The 21,840-nt window shown below is 41.2% G+C and overlaps 3 protein-coding genes across 4 annotated transcripts in view; 1 reads left to right on the top strand and 2 right to left on the bottom strand.

Moving 5' to 3' along the window:
- Positions 1-42: 42 nt before the first annotated feature.
- sh3glb1a (SH3-domain GRB2-like endophilin B1a) lies at positions 43-6,058 on the bottom strand. The gene is made up of 9 exons (XM_058060255.1): positions 5,818-6,058; positions 5,351-5,492; positions 4,838-4,966; positions 4,582-4,715; positions 3,594-3,686; positions 2,118-2,207; positions 1,894-1,994; positions 1,593-1,827; positions 43-1,345 (listed from the first exon to the last, which is right to left on the bottom strand). Exons 1-9 carry the CDS (start codon positions 5,878-5,880, stop codon positions 1,238-1,240), a joined length of 1,095 nt encoding a protein of 364 aa, XP_057916238.1. The 5' UTR covers positions 5,881-6,058; the 3' UTR covers positions 43-1,237.
- Positions 6,059-6,466: 408 nt separating this feature from the next.
- On the bottom strand, positions 6,467-11,920 carry LOC131108813 (crystallin J1B-like). Its single transcript, XM_058060151.1, has 10 exons — positions 11,889-11,920; positions 11,549-11,615; positions 10,540-10,719; positions 9,907-10,005; positions 9,568-9,660; positions 9,341-9,497; positions 9,154-9,269; positions 8,840-8,917; positions 8,415-8,554; positions 6,467-7,872 (listed from the first exon to the last, which is right to left on the bottom strand). Exons 2-10 carry the CDS (start codon positions 11,613-11,615, stop codon positions 7,774-7,776), a joined length of 1,029 nt encoding a protein of 342 aa, XP_057916134.1. The 5' UTR covers positions 11,889-11,920; the 3' UTR covers positions 6,467-7,773.
- Positions 11,921-14,442: 2,522 nt separating this feature from the next.
- Positions 14,443-21,840, top strand: part of LOC131108802 (guanine nucleotide exchange factor VAV3) — a 50,283-nt gene continuing 42,885 nt past the window's right edge. Inside the window, exon 1 of one of the 2 annotated variants that reach the window (XM_058060136.1) lies at positions 14,443-14,777. In XM_058060136.1, the coding sequence (XP_057916119.1) occupies positions 14,571-14,777 (207 nt within the window). In that variant the 5' untranslated portion in view covers positions 14,443-14,570. The remainder of the gene's footprint in view (positions 14,778-21,840) is intronic. The other variant, XM_058060137.1, reaches the window with a different exon arrangement.

The following is a 21,840-nucleotide window of genomic DNA, read 5'->3' as shown; positions in this document are numbered from 1 at the left end:
AGGCAAACACATTTCATATCATGACAACCTTCTCATTAGAAGCAGCCACCGAGCTTTCTGGGCTCCAATAAAACAGGTCTTTCAAAGTGGGTCAGTGTTTTCAATGCTTTTCTGGGCCTGTGTGTGTGTGTTTTTGTACTCACAGCTGTGGGCATGAAATGCATGAAGCTCCAAAGGGGGCGCACATTAGGAGGCTGAAACACAAGAAGGGATCTACAGTCCGCCTCGCATCTTCTCACAAGACTTCTCCTGTAAGCACACGCTTCAGCAACACACACATCAATGTTTGCTCACGTTCAGGATACAAAACACCAAGGAATCTTCACACAAAGTATGGCCACAATGTTGACACAGCTTTATGGTGAATGTGGGATTGTTGTGCAGTACCCTTGTGCCACCTGCTGGCTGCTTTGGCTCGCGTCACGCATACAAAAAGTGTTAGTTTTTTTATACATCTCAATGTGTTAGTATAAATACAATCTTCTAACGTGGTTTTATTTCATTCTTTTAATGTTTCCATTTCACCAATCTCTGTCTTGATATACTCCCACACTGTAAAGACAGCACTTTGATTTTTGACATTGGGATGCAATTCTGATGCAGGGTAAACTAATGAAATCTAAATCGCTAAGCGTTGGCCAAGAACACACCAAGTAATAACTTTTGGTTGATAATTTCCTACCAAGGTGTCGGATTGAAGTTTCTAATGAGCAATAACTTAAAACATAAAACAACAGGATTCAATATGACAAAAGGGAGAAAGAATGACCATCTCAATACTGTTGGTGTTGGTGCAAAACATTTCCAAAAAATACAGATTTTTCATTTACCAAAATAAACTACTGATTTCATGTCATCAGTCACCACAACTTTTTTTTTAAACTACTTAAGTTGCATGTATGGATGACACTGGTACAAACCTATTCATGTTTAGGTTACCCGGTCGAGTACAACTTAAAATGATCATCATCACTCTGCAATTCAAGGTGAAGTGCATAAAAAACAAACCAAATGTAAGCCAATATCATTTCTGCTAGCAGAAAACCTTAAGGCAACCATCTGAGATTGATTTAGAATGTAAACAAAAACATGTATGGACAAGTCTGGGAGATGTTCTGGCACGTCACATCAAAAATACAAAAACGGGATGGCAAGTTTGTGAAATATAAGGCGGTCGCACAGAGCTGCATTCCCCCCCGAGCGACAAGGGATCACACCTGATGGGGCAGCGCGAGTCTCAGTTAAGTAGCTCCAGGTAGGTGATTGGCACTTTGCCCTTTTGGTTGCCTCGCTCGCCCATCAGCCAGTCTGAATCCATGCCCAGCACACTGCTGACTGCGATCACCTGTGGACACAAAGACTGTTCATTGCGGCCATATGGAAGCAAATTGGACCTATTTTTCACCGAAAATCTACATTTTCAAGCACACTGATCGCTACATAGGCAAATTATCCTCAACACAGGCTGCTCCTGTCGCATTAACCCACAAGCACCTTTCTCATTTATGTCATTTATTTTCTCTTACGTCTGCTATATTGGGGAACTCTCTTCCTGCCTGTTTGGAGGCAAAAGTAAAACAAGAAGATCTCACCTCATCAGCCAGCAGGGAAAGCTCGCTGCTACTTGCGGCGTCGTAGTCGTAAAGCACCCTTGCTTTGCGGCTACCGCTGGAGGTGCGTAATTCGCTGAAGCCACCCGACGTCGCCGAGCCCCCGCGGACGCTGGACGGGCTGGGCAGGGATGCCGACACCGGTATGGTGGGCACCGAGATGCTGGCCCCCTCCGACACGGACGACTGGTTGTTGTTGGAGAATGACGAAGGGAAACTGAAAGGAGCAGCGAGAAAAAGCGTCAAGATGCACAGAAGAGTACGTAATTTAGTAAAAGTTTACCTGCCCAGCTGCTTCTGCAGATCCACCATGTACTGGTAGCATTGTGCGTAGTACGTCGTCTGAGCCTCCACAAAGTCATTCAAGCAGCGGAGGTGGTGTGCCTGCCATTACACAAAGAGAAAATGGGAGAATATCACATCTTGTTGAACATGTTTCTCTTTCTGGGTGCTAGTCACGTATGTTGCGTGACTGAGTGTGAGCGCGGTGCAAGCTGGGGTACGCACATGGGTGCTGCTGACGCCTTCCAGCAGCAGTCGGGTGATCTCAGCCTGCCGGTCAAACTCACTCTGAGTCATCCTCAACTCCTGTTCTGCCTGTGGGGGGTAGAGAGAGAGAGAGGGAGAGAGGAAAATAAGGTGATATTTAGAAAAAGATGGGAAGACCGTTAAGCGCCTTAAATGTCAGCACTGGCACTGCACACCAAAAGGACACGCTCGTTGCTGTAATTATGTCATGAAGAAACAAAGGAGTTTGCTGGCAGGCATGACACAGTGTTTCCCAGAGTCATTTATGTTTGGCCCGCCAAAGATACATTTGATACACATTTAAAAAATAAAAATACAATGAAAGAAAATTTCAATATAATGTATATAATTGAAAATTTTCAAACAAATAAAATAAAAAAGACATTCTTTACCACAAAATGCTTAACCACTGCATCACATAACATATTTCATACTTTTGTATCACTTAAGTTATGAATCGCGTATACAAGTGTTGTCCTGATCTGATATTGGGCTGATCCGATGTGAAAGTTGCTGAGTCCGTCTGGGTGCCCAATAATTCAATCAACTCTCGCTCATGAACACATTATAATGGGACTTCAGGAGAAATGTCCCTTACTTTAGAATACAAATATAGACAGGAGTGCACTCGGCGTCCATAAAAGCGACATGCGTGTGTCCTGTCACCACTGATAGATTGCAGTCCTGTGGGAAACACTGACACAATCACAACAGAGTGTGATATCATGAAGATATGAGGAACAAACATGTGTTGAACTAATACAAAAGTATGATTGTTGTGTTGGCGACACAACAGTACACACACACACACACACACACACGGAGCGACATCCTTATTTACGCACTGAACTTTTAGAGCGAGTCCACAAGATCCAAGTGTGACTACAGATGATATTACTTGGGGACCTTTGGTGGGTGTGGATTTTATTTTTTTTGTGTTGAAAAAGTTGAAAGATGGCTCCAACATTCCACTCACCTTTGTCACTTCCTCTGCTCACATCTGCTGCTTTGCGATTTAAAAACAGTGGCAGAGGTTAGAGCGACAGTTACAGCTGTTGCGTGGTTGCCGAAGACACTTACACCACCCGTGCTTGGTCTCATATCTTCAGTCTGAATAAATTGGAATATAATAACTGCGTAGTAACTAATGTCACACCCCCGGGTGCGTATTCCTTTCCTTGTGACCCAACTCCCCCACACAATAACAGAAAATATTAGAAATAATGACATTTAATCAGAATAAACAACTGGGCAGAAAAGGGAAGTCAACACATGTCGTATTTGTTCCCTGACAGTCATGTGACTTCACACAGGACCCCAGGCTGCGGAGGCTTTCCTTCCTTAAAAAGGATGTTGCCTCACATTTTTAGAGAAGCAGTGGGTGTGATGTGAAGACGCTCACATGTCAAAGTCAAACATTAACAGGTGTGAGGGATTTGGCGGGGGCACACGTACCGCAGCTCGAGCATCAGCCATGCGGGCCTTCTTCAGTCTGGTTTTGGCTGCGTCCAGGTCCAGGCGCTTGACCTGCAGCAGCTTCCGCTCTTTCTGAATGCAAAAGGAGTTAAAAATGGAAAAATAAACCCACAGGCTTCGATTTTCATTCAGTGCAGCCGGGACCAGGGCCACTTGGCGTTTCCAGTTAACTTTTGGATGAGGCTACAGAAACCGGATCCTTCAGTCACTCGCTGACCACTACATTAGGCACAGCTGCACAAATCAAATGAGATGCAATGCAAAATTCTGTTTTGACACATTTTCATGATTTTGGAATGACACCATCATCCAGACATGGTGGATTATCACAGTGTACAACTGCGCTGCATCATACTTTAAGGGTGGTTCTAATATTTTGCTCCTGGTTAGCTAAATACAGAAGCCAGTGGGAACATTTGGCAACAACCACAACGTCCTGGAAAAATACCTCTCTGAAGCTGCACTTCCACATTTTTTTAGAGTTTGCATGTTCTCCCCGTGCGTGTGTGGGTTTTCTCCGACATGCATGTTAGGTTCATTGGCCAATATGAATGTGAGCGTGAATGATTGTCTTTATATGCCCTGTGATTGGCAACCAGTCCAGGGTGTACTTCAAATCTCTCCCAAAGTCCTGGAATAGGATCCAGCACGCCCTGCAACTAAGCGTCACAGAACATGTATATATACACATATGTAAAATATATATTTTTCCAATATGTAAATATACTTTTAAATAGAATTACACAAATATTTACATTTTACTGTAAATATATAATATATTTATATCTAATAAAATATATACATAATTACACATAATAAAAAATGAAATATGTATAATTTCCAATTATTTAATAGTAGTTAACAGACAAGTTCCAAAAAAAATTAAATCAAGTCATGCCTTTTTGTTAAATAGTTCATAGGGAAAGACAAAAAACGGGTCAGGGACAATCGGGAAGGAGCAACTCACCAGGATGGTTTTGAAGTCACCCTCCAAAAAATTCCTGAAAGGTGTCAGGAAGTTGATGGCTGAACTTTGAATTAACTCCCGCTCTGCCCCGCCAATCTGCTTCTGGGTCTCGCCGCATTTGATCAAAGCATTTCCTGCAATAGTCAACGGCACAAGCAAAAACATCAATCCCATTATGACACAATATAGAAATCGCAACTCAAGCCTGACCGGTGAATAATACACAATGTATATACAGTATCCTGTGCATACTCACCATAAGCAGTCCCGGGCCCAAATTCATTTCCTGACTCGATCATGGACTGGCCTAACAGTTCATGGTTGTTCATTCGTGTTGGGACCTTTTTTTCCAGTTTCTCATACACAAATTCTTCCAGTCGGACATCTGGAAATTACAAGAAAACTCAATTACAAGTCATGAGACAACAGTAAAGGAGCCAAATACAGGCGGTAAATTTAATACAGCAAATGTATTTCTCCTGACTGAGACTTGGGTCGACGGAAATGCAACTTCGGTACCAAAAATGCTCAATTTTAGTCAAAGATTTGATTCACTGCCATCTCAAACAAGACTGTAACCACCAGGTGGTCTGAGTGTGTGCTGCAGCAATCTAGCACCTTGGTGTGAATTTCGGAGGATGCACAGCTGAGCTGACAGATGCCACACACCAATCCTGCATATGGATGTATTTATGACACCTTCTTGGAGATCCATCCATCTGCTTGCAAACTTCTTCATTTGTTCATGTATTCATGCATGTGGTCTTACTCGGGTTGGGCTGCAATAAGACCTCCGTCTGTTTCATAATCTTCTCTGTCCAGTGCTTGGTGTTCTCAGCTCTGACCAACAGATTCTCCAAATGGGCATCCAGCTCAGTCTTCTCAGCTTGGCCAAACTTCTCCTCTGTGAACTTTTTCCACAAGTTAAAGTGAACATAAATGACATTATTAATACACATGCAGGAAGGTCCTGCTAATGATTGTGATGATAGTGTTATCTTTTCAGCGGCCTGCGTTGATGGTTATGCTGACCAACTAATGAAGAATGGACATAAAAAGACACCGAACTACTTTCTGACTGTCTGACGCTTTAACGCGTCATTCATATTTATCAGTGTTTAATATGAACGAAGTTTAAAGCAAAGAACTAACACAAGCGACACATTTTCCAACGCTATCTGAGGTTAAGCTAGCAGCTAATTAGCAAGCTCCACTACTAAAGCCGTTCAAACTTACTTGCACGGCACGACTCAGAAAGGTACCAGCGTCCGCAGCCAACCGCTTGACGTTAAAATCCATGACACACCGTGGATGATAAACTCTTACTACGACGACGGGATTATTTCACAGTCCAACTTCCATCTCTTTTGAAAACGTCACAGAAGCAAGTTTTGTCGGAGTTCCACCCAGCTGTTGGACGTAACAAAGATGAAATAGCGACAAGATGGTTCACCACTCCTTGGTTCACCCCGAGCTATTGGGCGGATGCTGCGCATGCGCTCATTGGGCCACTCCAGCAGCTTCCTGTTCGCTTGGGATTGCTCTTTTGAACAAATTAAATACTTTGTTTGGGTTTTTTTTTTGTCTTTTGCCTTTAATTTGTTCAAAGTTTTTTCAACGACGTTATTTTAGAGCAATTTAACATTATAGAGGATAATACATAAATATAAAATATATAAATATAACACAAAAATCTAACTTTTAGACTTTTAGATAAATATAACAATATCAACACTGTAACATGAATAACACAGCTAGCTCATCATGCTGGCATCAATTTGACACAGATACGTATTGGTATCAATACTATTTGCCCACCAGTCTCTGGAGATGGGACGCCAACTCATATTTGATAAGGTTTTAATGAAGTACATATTGAAAAGAGCTTATTAAGCACATCAACACATGAAAACAGAACATTGGCAATTAAGATAACCCTGCAAAGCACACTATCCATCATTCTTATATGGCCATGAACTTTCAACCCCCCTATCTGACAATTTTCTTTAAAATATTGTATACAGACAGTGACACTAAGAGATATAATAGTATTTTAATGACATGTGAATTAGCTCCAGGTGTTGGAGGCACTGGGGAGTTGTAGGAGGAGGCTCGTCTGTCTTATGATGTCAGTAGATGTGGGTGTTTGACTGAAATTACAAAAATTCATGTTTTTAAGAAAAGGGACTTGATATGGTTCTCCGGGATGGACCTGTTTTTTTTGGTTTGCAAAGATATAGACACAGGAAGGATGTCAGTATTTCACAAGCCGCCCTCTATTTCTTACATAATCTTGTAGAAGGGAACTTTGGCAGCAAAAACGGGCTCTTGGCGTCTGGATGTAATTATGCCAGACGTGCACGGCTACCTGCTGTGTGGGAGGAAGTCAGGCAGAGGGAGAAATCAAATGACTTCCTTTCTATTTGTTACCTATGCACTCTTAGCCATGACCTATTTACCCAGCTAAACAATGGCATAGAAGCTTTTTCATTAAATTCATTCATTTAGCTGTGGCTTTTCCCCGTTAATGATATCATTTGGATGTCCTTACGTCTGTTTTCATTGTGGTAACATTAATAGGGCTGTAAGTCACCCATGTTTTCTTAGTCAATTCATCATGTGATCAGTCTAAATTCTGTATGGACTCTATACTATTTCATACAGACGTCAGCTCCCAACTTGACATGCGTTGGGGTGAATACATAAAACGCACAAATAAAAGAAGTCAGCACTTTTCGGAAGACAGAGCAGCCCCTTTGAGGGAGTCTCTGCTTGCTCCAGTAGTAAATCTGCCCTCTCACTTCCCAATAACGCAGAGTGGGAAGACTGAAAACCAGACAAATTCCTCAGTTCAGCAAAAAAAAAAAGCATGTTTCCAGACCTTAAGAAACCTCAGCCATCCATCCTGCACATAAGAACGTGAATGAAAACAACATGCACATGCAAATAACATTATTCTTTATTAGCAACTAACTCATGTTCTCCAGAACTTGGCACACACCCCCCCTCTTCTTACATAACGCATCTTTGACACAACAAATAAATTCGAGTCTCATTCGGTGCAGGACTTTTGAATGGGACTGTCATGGATTGTCATTTTAAAGTGCATATGCAACCCGAGGGGACGTCTGCACGAATATCAGTGAACAGTAATAGCACTTACTAGGGGGTTAATACGAGGCAAACTGCAATTTAGGCCGATTTTTGGAACATATTTTCAGCCAGCTCCAGCAGCTGAGGATATCTGAGTGTCCTTTTCTTCCAAGACTCCGGGATTCCTTGGAGGCCAGTCTGAAAGATAAAATTATTCCATTAAATTTGCATTACCCGTTGTGCAGTACCCAAAGCTTGTACGCACACACACACACAGAATTGTACTCCCACATGACAATTTGGAATGAAATGGAACGTTTTGCAAATAAACACAACCTACAGCGGATGTTCTCCATTGTTGTGCTTTGTTTACTGTGTAGCGTTTTTCTCTTTGTTGAATTCACTGGCAGGTCATATTGTGTCCTGCTGCTATGATGTCACACCATTTACTGTAAGTAGCTGACACAGCTACACCATCCCACGGTGGAAACACAAAGCAGACCAGGGATTACTGTTCCAGTCATACCATGGGGGCCTGAACTGAGCTGCAAGGTGGACATGTGCTTTGAGATTATTTGGATGCCCCCGGCCAAGTTGGGGTCCAAAGGGTCCAAAGCAGAATTCACAATTCAGCCGACTCAGGTCTGAGACGTCTTTGGAATTGTTGAAAAACAGTACACTGCAGGTTCTTGTTTTCCTGCTTATCAGTACCACTGACAGTGCCGCCCCTGCTGGGTTACCTGTGCCCCAAAACAGGCTCCTATGAAGGAGGCTCGGCTGGCGGTGCATCCCCCGCAGCGCATGGTGTTTCTGACGGCTTCATCCAACTGCTTCAGCGTCAAGACTCCATGTAGCGCTCCTTGGAATGCACCGGGCAAGGCTGAACAGAAAAAGAAAAACGCTGAATAAGAAGAAATTAGAACATGTCTTTTAATTTCCATTTCCTGTCTTCACATTAGTCCATGACTTTTTTTTTTTTTTTTACATATGATGCAGTCTGCACCTTTTAGCCTTGTAAAAACCTGAGACGCTTAACACAGCAGGAGGAGGAAAATAAAAGTTGGCAGAAGATCATTAGTGTGGAGATGAAAGGCTGGTGGACCTACGGAGCGCCAGAAGGGGAGGGAGAGCTTTGCCTCGTCATCAGATCTTCTGGTCAGCTTACCTCAGGTGTTGGTGAACAGGGCAGGTATGAGCTGCTGGGATGTCCTGGTCAGGTTGTCTTTCACCTGGTGGATTTGCGCTGCCACAAAACACACACTTCATTTGACTTAGTAAAATTACTTTCCAAACTAAATTTTCATAAATGACATCTTTATTTTGTTTAGTTTGTTTCCCATAATATTGCAACTTATTGTTTTCTTTACTATTTGAACTCTATGCTACTAAAATTCATGTTTTTCCCTTGTGATAGGATTAGTTTATTCTCCTAAAATTGTGTCTTTTTCTCATTTGAATGCAACAAATTGAATGTCTTACCAATGACTGCATTGTCGAGATCTTGGGGGTTCTGCCTTTGCGGATCGTTCAGTTGTGCCAGAACCGCATCCACAGCTTTGGAACTTGGACCATTAAGAATAAAATGCTCCAAAAACCTGACCACATACATAAAACAAGAGAAAACAAATGTTTCAAGTGTCGTGTGGTCCACTTTTCCTTGACTTACCTTGCAGCCGCCAGTGTCACGGCCACACACATGTCGTTATTCTGGGTGACCCTCATCACTTGCTCCACTTTCTCCAGCATTTCAGGGCGACCGGCGTAAAAGGCCACCGCCGGAGCCAGCTTGGTGACGCCGTCCATTTGACAGTCCACGTCACAGCCTGAAAAAGAAACAACAAGAAACACTGAACATCAGCACAAAGATGTCAGCCTCACTGCTTGAGTTTTTACCAGTTTCTTCTTTTCCAGCATCCACATTTCTGATGAAAGCTTTCAGACTCCCATTCCTCCAAGGACCATCAATAGGAAGGACTGCTTTGGGACCTACAAGTTTAAAACAGACGTTTGACAGATCTATTCATAGCGGGAATGAATTGTTAAGGGCGACAGTTGGATATTGCAATAACGACAGGATATTACAGTTACAATAGATGATGGCAACGCCAGAAGACATTGCGTGTGAATGCGTAAGAGAAGAAGACACTGAAATGAGCTGGAAAGGCACCAATGTCGATTGATTAAAAGTTCCAAAACGATACTATGCTAACATCAGCATGCTATGTACCGTACCTCCTTTCTTGCGGTAAGGATCGTTGAGAGGGAGGTCGTACACCGTCCCCGGGCCAAAGAATTTGTAGATACGTTGCGTCAGATCCTCCACATTGACATCTGCCAACACATGTGTGTTTTAATAAATAATGCTGTTTTGGTGTTAAAATTTGCCTATTTTTTGAAATAGTTTTTGCCTAAATTAATCATTCTCAAGCATAAAAATGGCCAAATGAACAAAAAATGCAAAAATAAGGCATTTACAAGACACATTGAAAGATGTGCTGATATGTAGTATTCTACACTGGTCAGTTGGTGTTGCACTGTGTAATGTTATTTATGACAAAATAGCCAATTCAGAACATAAAAAAGGAACAAAAACAACCAACTCTCATAGTGCTGACATGTGTTCGTCTATATTATGTCTTTGTTTATCTTTTTATGTTTCTAATATTGGGTCATAGAAGCATCAAGATGACTATAGGGGTGTTATTTTATGTCTAGAGGGCTCTGACCATGTTAAAAACCACATACAGAAGGTCTTCAAAGAGAAGTCAGCATCCAACCGTCCACAGCTTCATCATTGATAAATCATGTTGATATCACACGCTCAGTCGCTCTTTAAACATCGGAGGAGCCAGACTGGGGGTGTACCTCCGCACTGACTCAGCGATTCCAAGAGGACGTAAGCCTGGTCGCCATAGCAGGTCTGCTCGCCTGTCTTCCTGCGGTAGAAAGGATTGGCAGAGTCGGCACGAAACTCCGGCGTGGGCTCCAGATCTGCCAGGACTTCTTTGAGTCTGTCTGGATTGTAAATCCAATGCATGGGCTGGGCTAGGTTGGAGAAGGCACACAATAAGGACAAGAAGGGAGGGTACAAACATCCAATAGTAAATGTAACTCGTCTACCGTTCAGAACCACACCTGTTTTTTTTTTTTTTATCAGCGAGAGCAGATGTTAGGAGTGGATAAGACTAGTGTTGATACAGGTCTGTTGACATGGCAAAAATAAGTCGTAAAATAGCTCAATGTTGAAGTTATTGACATGGGAGCACTGAAATAATAATTATAATTATTTCTTTTTGTCATTATTTATTTATTATTATTTAAAATAATTATTTCATAATTATAGTTTCATGCATGTAAGACTAAAATTATTCAAAAATATTTTTGAGTGTAATTTACAACCCATGGCTGTTCTTTTTATTAGCCCTCGGCACATTCTAAAAATACAATTATATAAGAGAGTACAAATAACAGTAAAAATTTTGAAAAAAGCAGTAATTTTACAAAAATAAAGAGAAAATACTTGATATACAACCGTGATAAGACAAACATACAAAACAAAGAATAAAACATTTTTTTTGGCAAATTTGGTTGGAAACAAGTTATAATATTACAATAATAAAGTCAAAATATTATGAGAATGAAGTCCTAATGTTACAAGGACAAATGTAGAAAGAGAAAGTTGAAATACTTGTCAAAATAAACAATAAAAAATGTGTAGTGTAAAGAAAATGCTCCTATGCACTAAGGCTGAGATGCGGGCAGGTTTTTGTTAAATATTAAAAATGTCTGAGCACAAATACGTACATGGGTTACTATTATTGTAACAATATTAGTTGATTTGAACGGTGGGTCTGCACTCATGGTTTTATCTTACCTGCTGCATCTGCTACTGCGGCCCCCACGATGGCCCCAATGGCTCTGTCTCGCACGCTCAAGGCCATCTGCTTTCACCACACACAGAAAAGCAGCAACCGGAGTGAAATATTGCAATATTTCACGCAGTACTACAACACATTTTCATCAAATTCATTCATGTCATGTATTTCCTGACCTACTGACACTGACCTACTGTATGTTTTATTAACTGCCATGTAGACGCCCCCTTAATACATTTCTCACCACAGCGATACCAAGTGAACTACTCATATTATTTGAGTGATTCATAAAATGAATAAAGCAGCATAATGCATCATTAGAAATGTGTGCAAGCTTACCTCGGAGCCTCTTTGTGACTTTGTGAAACATCTCCCCACCTCCCATACTAGGGGGAGGGCACCACCATGCCTGATAAGAAAGCTCCAATGGTAGAACAGATGATGTGGTAAGTTTTGGGGGAGGATATCTGTAATGCTTTTACAAAGTACGAGTATAGCCGGCCTTTTCTTCACCTCCAGTAAAACATCAATGGCTAAATACTGAAGCAGCTTTCACTGACTGACCAGAGGGTGACTTTTTTTTTCCTCCCCCAACTGATGACGAGGAAGCCAATGTGATGTGTCACTCTGCGTATATTACCTTCCACTCCATTGCTTCCATCCTGATGCTTTTGCAGCTGATCCCCAGCAGTGATTCAATCCTGCGATGGCTGGCCAGGCTCCATTTGTCCCTCATCTCTCTTGGGGGATCCCAGGCCATTCATTTCTCTTACGGCCCCTCTAAGCGAGCGAAATGGACTCACCTAATCAATTCCGGTTAACAACAATGAACACAAAGTCACTGATTGCTCGCAGTCAATTGCAGCTAGCAGTGTTTAGATGCAAAACATAATAGTTGCATCAAAATGCTTTCAGGTAAATGTAAAGCAGACATTGAATGGGTCGTAATGGTGCAAATACACAAACGGTTCCTCCACGCTCTTCAGATCACGTGACACCAAGAGTAGGTTGAACATCGATCAGTGGCAACCGGGAGATCGTCAATGACCACATGCTCACATGCACGGGGGGGTGCTGACATTTTGGAGCAATGAGCATCTGGCTGGGCCGTAGGGGGCTGTGGATGATGCCCGAACCTGCAACGTAACCGCAGTTAAGCATCAAAGCAACATTTCTTGTTAGCATAGCCATGAACATTTCAATATTTTAGATCATAGTCTTTATTTATTATTTCAACTACTGTATATTGTTCAAAGTATTGTGTGCATATATTAAATAAGTACATATTATATTAATATAAGCGCATGTTATCTTCTTATTTTATTATTTTTATATTATTTACATTTTTGATTATTCAACATATTGAAAAAAATAATAGTAAAAATAAATAAAACAATAAAACCATTTTGTTTTTTTGCACTGAAATCAATCCTCACCAAAACTGATATAAATAATAAAACTTTTCTTATTTAATGCTAATTAAAAGTCACAAAAAAATATGAAATGAGCAAGGTTACTTTTCATTAATCCGATGAATGCTGATAATTCTCCTGCTGCTCGGCTCCCCTTGCAGTCTGCTTCAGGAAGCTGTAACTGGAGAAGGGTGCTAAGCAGGACATCAGCATCCGGCCGCCTGTCACCTCTCCTGTCATCCCTGCTATGCTGGCCGTGGCATCCGGTGGAAGATAGAACCGGATGCCTGAACTTGAACCAAAACTAACTCCTCCTCACGGTGATCAACACTTCATTGTGTCCATTTGAAACATCTGTACGCACGCGATGACTCAAGAGCTGAGATGCAGGACAATAGAGCATGGATGATTCAGGGTGGCTTTCTTTCCAACTGCATAATCTGGAGGCTAATCTGCACGTGCATTGTTTCCACCAGCCTGTGTGCTCAGCTGCTGTTTATACAAACGTTTCAGGGATTCACCGTCACACGTTTTTCCTTCACTGACAGCTTTTTTTTTTCAAAGTTCAAACAACACCTTCCTGATTTTCCATGTTTTTCTTCCATGCAGCAAATGAGCAATTATACAGCTGTTAATGCGATTAGCACCACCTTCCCTGCACAGCCACAACCAGAGAGGTGTTGGTGTTCCACATCTTGGGTTGCATCCTTGCCATTGTTATGCAATAGTAAGATGTTTCCAACATATTTAGGATGCTCCAGTTTCCATGGCTCACTTTTCCTTCAGATGTCGGTAGACCTCAGCCCAGAAGCAAAGCGTCTTCCCAAACCATAAAACTACCACGTGACCACTTTAGTTGTATCATTATGGTAATGAGCTTGGTAGTGGACAGATTCTCAATGACCTTTCTGTCATGGACGATAGCATAAACAGCAGCTGCTGTGTGCGCCGTCAACACAATGGCGTCGTCAGATTGTTAATTGGCGCTGGTAAGGGGTGTATTACATGGGCAAGGAGGCCTAAATGGGTTTCATTGTAAAAAGACATAATGCATATAGGGTGGGGTGGAATGGGGGGGTGACCGTCTGTGAGACGGTGGAGTGAATCAGGAAGGAAAGAATTAAATTCGGATTGGGCGGCCATATTTTCATTACCGAAAACAATATATATATTACTATATAGTGAGATATTATTGTTTTGTTATTAGATTAGTTATCAGTGTATGTCAGCGATTTGACCAAGTTTAGCTCCTCACATGCACATAGAACACTAGCAGATGAAAAGGTTCTCCATAAAAGGCTGCAGTTATGTGGAAGTAAACACATTTGAGCCGATAATTAGAAGAAAAATGGGTGTAAAGGAGGAAATAGTTGTAGTAATGTTCTGTGCCAAGCGGAAGAGGCGAAGAAGCGGACGAGGGGGAGGGAAGAGACAGAGAGAGAGTAAGAGAGAGAGCGCACCGACTCCATCCAGTCATGCGAGCACACAAGGCTGTCATCCTCACATCGACTGCAGCCTCTCGATCTGCCTGTGGTCCTGTCGCCTTCCAGGCATGGACACGCTTTAAGGAGAGCACCGTACGAGCTCGCAAAAGATCCTAAATCGAGTAATGATGGAGTACTGGAGGCAATGCGCGCTGTGGTTGATCCACTGCAAGGTGCTTCCAGCCAACCATCGGGTTACGTGGGAGACCGCGCAGGTATTCGACTTGGCCCAAACCCTCCGGGATGGAGTCCTCCTCTGCCATCTGCTCAACAACCTCAAGCCCCAGTCCATCAACCTGAAGGAGATCAACCTGCGACCTCAGATGTCACAGGTAAGATGATAGAGAAACATCGCGTCTCTTTCTGACTCCGCCGTCCAACTGCAGCAAAGCCTCAACACCAGACTTCCTTAAACATGAGGCCACTTTTAGGGTTCCCGAACTCACTGGAAATGTTCATACACCCAACAACATTTTTAACCAAAGTGTGGAAAGAAAATTGTTAGATGTAGGATCCGGCATGAAATAACCATCAATCAAGGCTTTGTTTCACTAAAATTATAACTTTGTTTGAAATTTGGTGACGCTGTTCACCGGCGACGACGCCGTGTCGTTTAGTCAGGAAATAGCAAGTCAAGTCATCGTAGTAGTCCATATTTTACTTCTTAAACAGCGTGACAGGACAATATAACAGTGCCGAAAACACTACCGAACCCTCAGAACAATATATGGACTTTGCTTCTGTCGTATGGTTGACATATTGTTGCTAATCAGAAGGTAAACTTAATATTTGTTATGAAGTGAAGCTAATTTCGTAGGCACCTGTGTTGGCCAACATGGTGCTATGGAAAATAGTTCAGTGGAACAATCAAGTCAGTTTGATTTATAAAGGGAGATGATTCACATCTTATCTCAGGGTCTAGATTGCAGGGTGGATGAAGATAACGATAACTGTATCAATAATAATAATAGTCATATGGTTTGTTCTGAACATTAACATAAGTCAAACACAAACTTATGTCATTATAAGAGTCAGTCACTTGGGTTTTTCGGTTAATTGTACTTTCTGGTGATTCACAAGAAGGGTCAGTTATCTGGGATTAATAGCAATAACAATTTATGGGTATGCCTCCTCATGATGAAGAAAGCCAATTAACTTTGAAACACAGCGTTTCTCTGCACTGTGAAGATGACAGCAAGAGTTACAGCAACTCTAATTAGCCAGTGATGCTATTACGTAGCATCCAGTTTATAGAGCTGTGGCCGCATGGTTCCTGTTCGTCAGATACCATCTGCCTCATAGGAGGACAGAGAGCCAGACGAGCCCGGCGACAGCACACTTAGACGCCCGCCTACGCCATCTCTGGACCTGCTTTAGTTCGACTGTCACAGTAGTAGTGGTTGAGTCCAAATATCAGTTGCATGGGTGTTTCCTGGAAAAAAGCACTCCAAACACGATAATACCACAGCGGCTGGCGGGTCAATAGATGCAGCTACCGGTCCCTCACAATCCACCCGGCCCCAGCAGGTCAAGTGGACAATCTCAACCAGCACGGGCGATTGTAATGGCATCAAACAAACCAGCAAAGGATCCTTTTACACGAGACAACTTGATTGAGGTTGTAAAAGGAGAAGCTAACCTGCTCATTTACCGTAAGCAGCTAATAGTAGCCATCATATTAGGTCGGCGTGTGCTGTCATTTATGACATAATGACATGAAAAAGTTGGCATGCTGACTGTATTCATGCACTGTGCCTGACCCTGACTCCGATTGGGTTATTTATAGGTTTTGGTTTATGCATGGTTGCATGGCTTACTCACTGGGAGTTTGTAGTGGTAGTGGTGCTGCATGTAGGCAACATTAGTGTTACAGCATGACTGGAAATGACAAACATACTCGCTCTTTATCGTGGTGCAAACCTAAAAGCAAGGATTAAATGAAGTAAAACACTCTTATTACCCAATAGAGTAGACATAAGACAAAAATAAAATAAAAATAATTTGTTTGCTCAAATTTTATTGTTGAATTTTGTTATGAGGTAATGAAAGAAATGAAACATAAACCGGGCAAATGGGAGTTAAAAATACCTTGCATTGTTAAGGAAAAGTAAGGAATAAATGTTAAAATACAGACTACAAAAAGTCTAAAAATAATAGGAATAATAAAATTTAAATAAATGGTGACTAAAAATAGAAAGTCGACATTTACTATCCATTGAAAATGACTCAACAACTGGCAACACACTTTCTCATACTTTAACACAATAAAGTTTCCAATCTTTTGACTGAAATAAATAAGAATGCTGTGGTCAGAAGACACATTGTGATGAGATGTGGTAATATTACTGTCATGTCGGGTGCGACACACAAGCACCAGACTTAATCACCAGGCTTTCACTGCAACTTTGAATGATGGCACAACGAGCACAATAATCCCTAGTGTCGCCGCCATAACCAAAGCTGAAAGCGAACTACTAAAATCGGTGGGTCATCATGAAAACAAATGTCAAACAACTTCACCCCCCCCTCTCTCCTCTTAGTTACATTTACATAATCGAAGGTGGAGTCGCAACCCCCCCACTTTTACTGTGCATAATTCATGAGGGCCTCGCCAGCCGCTTTGTCATTGGCCAACAACAACACACGTGACGCGGCGGCGGCGGCCTCACCCGCGGGACCTCCGAGATGGAAAGACAAAGGCAGTGAAGGGACAGGCCGACAAAGAGACCGCCCGGGTCCCGAGAGACTCGTATCCAAGGATGCAAAATAACCCTGAAGGGGCTCGCCCACCGTGCTTGCGTTGGCTGCGTAATTAAAGCATCAGAAGATCTGCAGGGTTTTATATTGGCTTTGGGACGAGCTCCCTCTTATTCTGGGACATTATTTATGTTTCAGTGATCTGTGTGGGCTGAAAGAGAGCTACGCTTGTAATGTTTAAGAGTCAGCAGGCTGCTTGTTTGCAAAGAGACATCAAATTATGACATGGAGTCGCTTGGATCTGCTTTTCCACTCAGGAAATGACTTACTTTGTTTTCTTTCTGGGGGGAAATGCACCTGAATTGATGTGCCATATGTTGTGTATGTGTATGAAATGATGCAGTTTACAAGGCACGCTATAAACATTTACAACATATTGCATAAAAGTTGCAGTTTTGGGCTTGCAGAATAAAACTACCCTTTGATCAGGGTTTTATAGAGATGTACGGTATTTATTCAATTATAACGTCTAGGCCGGGGGTGTCCAAACTTTTTCTAGTGAGGGCCACATAGTGAATCATGGAAAGATGTAACTTTGATATTTTCTAAAGCAATTTATATAATTTAAGAAGTTATATTATGTAGTTATTTAGTTAAAAGTTATATTTCAAGAAAGCTTTGTTATATTGGTGACAAAGCCTACTTTTACAATCAACTTCAAATTTTCTTTTCTTTTTAAATGGAGTACTTGTCATATTATGACTTTATTCCGCAAATTTTATTTTCCCCCCAAAATTCCCACAAAATCTATCTTTATTTTGTTTTTTATTGTAATTAAAAAACACAAATTTTTCTTAACTCTATGGTACTAAAACACATTTTTTTATATTATTCTTGCACATTTTCAACTTTTTCTCATTAGATTACAACTTTTTTCTGACTTTATTCTTTTAAAATGGTGCCTGATTATTCTGTTTTGTCTTCATGTTCTTGTTAAATAATGTTTTTATTTTTTTTTTGGTTTGCTTTGGTGTTTACCATGTTGCCTTGTCCAAAAAAACGCAAGGTTATAGAACATTGTTGCAACCCTTACAACACCCCCCCCACACACACACAAATACACACACACCAGCAGAAAATCAGGAAACGGAGTTGAGGAAGGAAGTGAAACTAAACATGCCCCCAATAAAGCGTAGCGACATGTCAGACACAATGAAGAGAAAAGCCGCCTCGCTTCACAAACAGAAAAAAAAAACCTCTGCTGAGCCGCCTTATCAGGCCTGATCTTCATTTTTGGTGTGACAGCGAGAAGAACATGGCATCCATGCAAGAGTGTGGTCTCATTTCAACCAGCGGCAGAGATGCAGTATAAGATGCCTTCATGAATTTATTATAAATGCTCAAAATGATGAATAAAATTAGGTAAGATAAGATATGCCTTTTTTGTTTGTGGGACACAAGTACAGTAGCACACAGGAGTATAGTACAAAACACACAAAGTGAAGTGCAAAAACAGGGTAATACAAATCATAATGTAGTATATATATGTACACCATCTAGCATGGTTATTGCACTGTTTATTGCATGGTTTATTGCACAGTTATTGAACAGAAGTTTAATAATTGGAGCAGTTCAATTATGAATCTGCAACTATTTTGCTATTTCAAAACTTCAATATTTTACTTTTTCAGCCTCTCAAATGCGACTATATGACCCATGCAAGTGTGTATATTTCAAAAGACACTGAGGAGAAATGTTCGCCTTCGTGAGGCTTCAAAGTCTCGCCCCGTCACTTTCACGCACAAACGTTAGAAAAGGAGAGACGGAGGTTTGATGGTGATGAATGTTTTTTTTCCTTTGGGTTCTACCGGAGATGTCAGGTCACACGGGGGCAGGGAACTGCTCTTTTTTTTTTTTGCAGCTACGTAATTTAGATGTGCGTAGGAGGTAAATATAATTTACTGCACATGCAATTTTATACTCTTAACAGTCGCACAAATGTAAAAACAAGTCAAAGTTCCAATGAAGCAACCATTGGAGGGTTTGTGTCCTTGTTGGTGCAAACATTGCCCCTTCCTTGTGTCTTGGTCTCCTTCTCTTATGAATTGAATAGCAAAGATGCGCATATTGATAAATTGATATGCTTTTACAATGCAGCCTGTGTGGGTTTCTGCAAGCATGACGCTGCCGCAGCCGCGCATGCCATGCTTCCGTGTTTTGCTATTCCAGTGCAGCTCAGTTCAGTCCCACCGGTTTGTTCCGCAGTGTCACCTCAATGTCATGCGTGCACACGCGCCGCCCCACGCATAGTGACTCGCATGTAGTTCCCGGCCAAGACAAGATAATGTAGCGTTGCACGGGTGCACGTATACACCAGGACTGAACTTTCACTCCGTCGCCAAGGCAACAATGCTGCAAAGGCTGTGCGCATTCAGATATGGAAGGTGGCTTTGTGGATTTTATTATCGGGGATGCTGAGCGTGCCTGTAATGAATATTATGTTACACAGCATGGATGGTTAGGGTAATATCCATTGGAGGAAATCGATACTGGCATCATCATCTTAAGTGACTTCCCAACATAAAAGCTAATAATAACCGCCCTGCTTTTTTTTTTTTTTAGCAGGAAATAAATGCCAAGACATTTCAGCAGGCAAGAATCCACATGATAACAACCTATATTTATGCTCATATATCATTCATTTCATTTTCATATTGAACAACAAAAGTTAGTCATCCAAGATAAACGTATATATTTAAAGTTGTAATAATTGTATGATATAATTTTTCAGCTAATGTAATATAAGCATACTACAGCCAAAGCTCAGGTTATACGTATGTCAGTATACATAACAACACTAATTCAATTCCCTTACCCGGGGGGGTTGGTCTTTGTGTCTATGTGCGGGGTCACCGGGGTTAAAACTGGGTTTTGATGGAAAATGGCTTATTGGCGATATGGGGGGAGGTCGCGTGCTTCACTTTAGAAAGAAGTACGAAGTCCGGTTTGCTTTCACAGCGTCTGGCACGTGCGCGTGATGGAAGAGTTTAATGGGAAGATGACGGACACCATCCGTGTCTGGGCTGTACGTGGGGAAGGGGGGGCGGGGCGGTGAGAGATGAAACAGGCTTTCAGTTTGTCCTATCGATTCAACAGCTGGAAAAGTCACTCCGCTGTTAAAAATGATCTGTTGAATTGCCTGATTGATCCGCAGTTGCGGGGCTGGAAAACAGTACAATGCAGGATGCTGTCCCCTGCAGGTGCTGATGGTGCTCTTGTATATTTGATATCGGCATTGATCAAAGAGCCTCTGCATGTGGAAGAATGATAGTTTATGATGGGTGAACTACCCACTTTGTATGCCTTTTTTATGCACGTGGCGTGGTAAAGCTACAGTACTCACACACCAAGCAGAGCCGTTTCAAAGCGAGGCCTTCTTGTGGCCTCTTTTAGCCAAACAGTGAGAGTCCCAACGTGAGTGGAAAAAGAAAGAGGAAACTTGATAAGATGTGATGTGGAAAAAGGAGACGGGAACGACTCCCTGCCATCCTTTTCTTTCAATTCCAGCCGGCTTGCCTAGCATCACGTTTGACTTTGTCGGCGTCATGAAAAGTTGGTGATGTTTTCACGCGCCGCTGCATGCACAAGACTGGAAGATAAGAGTCGTTTTCATTGACGCAGCAAATCTCATTTCCTGTGACTTCCACCCAGATGGGATTGTGATGTTGTGATGTAGAAGACAGTCAAACCTTTGCCTCGCTTTTTGTACACTGTCTCAGTTTCTGGCCGTTTTTGCCTCGTCCTGTGTCCTTACACCAAATCGGGTGCACATTTTTTATTCAGGCCGACAAAATAACCTGCCATGGGGCCAAAGAAAGTTGCAAGTGGCGGCAGTTTGATGATGACAAGCTAAAAAGGAGAATTCCATCTCGCCAGGATGTACGGGAAGCCTGCATTCCTCATTTAGAAGTATTTGTGGTTTCTGTATGTACAACTATAGTTGTTCTCCAAAAATTTATTTAATATGTGTGATGATTTTATTTGTATTATATGGATATTATTATTGTATTATTTTTCTCTAATGTGTGTATTTTTTAAAATATTTTATTTAGCTTTGTTTTTATTTGAATTAATTTAATCTATATTATTCTTTACTCGTGCATATTTTACATTAATTATAAAATATCTTTTGTATGTGGAATAACAATAAATATAAAACATATTTTGTCATTTTATTTAATTTATTTGCAATTCTGCATTGGTAAAAAGTTATTCTCTATAAAAAGTATATTTTTGCTTATATTTGTGGGTGTCTGGAACAGAATTATTTTTTATTTATATATGCTATACTATACTATATTGACATAATCATATTATTTCATATTTTTTTGTTGGACATTTTGCAACCGTTGCTATTTTTATATATATATTATTATCTTATGTTGTTATACGTAAACTGTATATTTTTATTATTAGATTTATATAATCATTTAATGGGAAAAATTTATGGAAATAACATTTTTGTACGGTTTGGTTTTCGGAATGTGTTCCTAATGAAATCGGAGGTAGCGCTGTACCGTCAGTTGTTATTTATGTGTTTTTTAAAAAATAAAACCTGCAAATATTCCCTCAGGGAAAATCATATCAGATTGAGTTGCAAAAACACACTCAATCTGTTGAAGGAAAAGACGCAAAACG

This window comes from Doryrhamphus excisus, chromosome 21 (genome assembly GCF_030265055.1).
Source record: "Doryrhamphus excisus isolate RoL2022-K1 chromosome 21, RoL_Dexc_1.0, whole genome shotgun sequence".
Taxonomy (NCBI): Eukaryota; Metazoa; Chordata; class Actinopteri; order Syngnathiformes; family Syngnathidae; genus Doryrhamphus; species Doryrhamphus excisus.
Note: the sequence above shows the minus strand (reverse complement) of the source record. Positions and strands in the feature narration are given on the sequence as shown.

Coding starts and splice junctions, on each gene's coding strand:
- sh3glb1a (XM_058060255.1), bottom strand. CDS start 5,880: ATGGATTTTAACGTCAAGCGGTTGGCTGCGGACGCTGGTACCTTTCTG. Junction 5,493..5,817: donor TTCTGAGTCGTGCCGTGCAA/GTAAGTTTGAAC, acceptor TTGTGGAAAAAG/TTCACAGAGGAGAAGTTTGG. Junction 4,967..5,350: donor CTTATTGCAGCCCAACCCGA/GTAAGACCACAT, acceptor TGTAATTTCCAG/ATGTCCGACTGGAAGAATTT.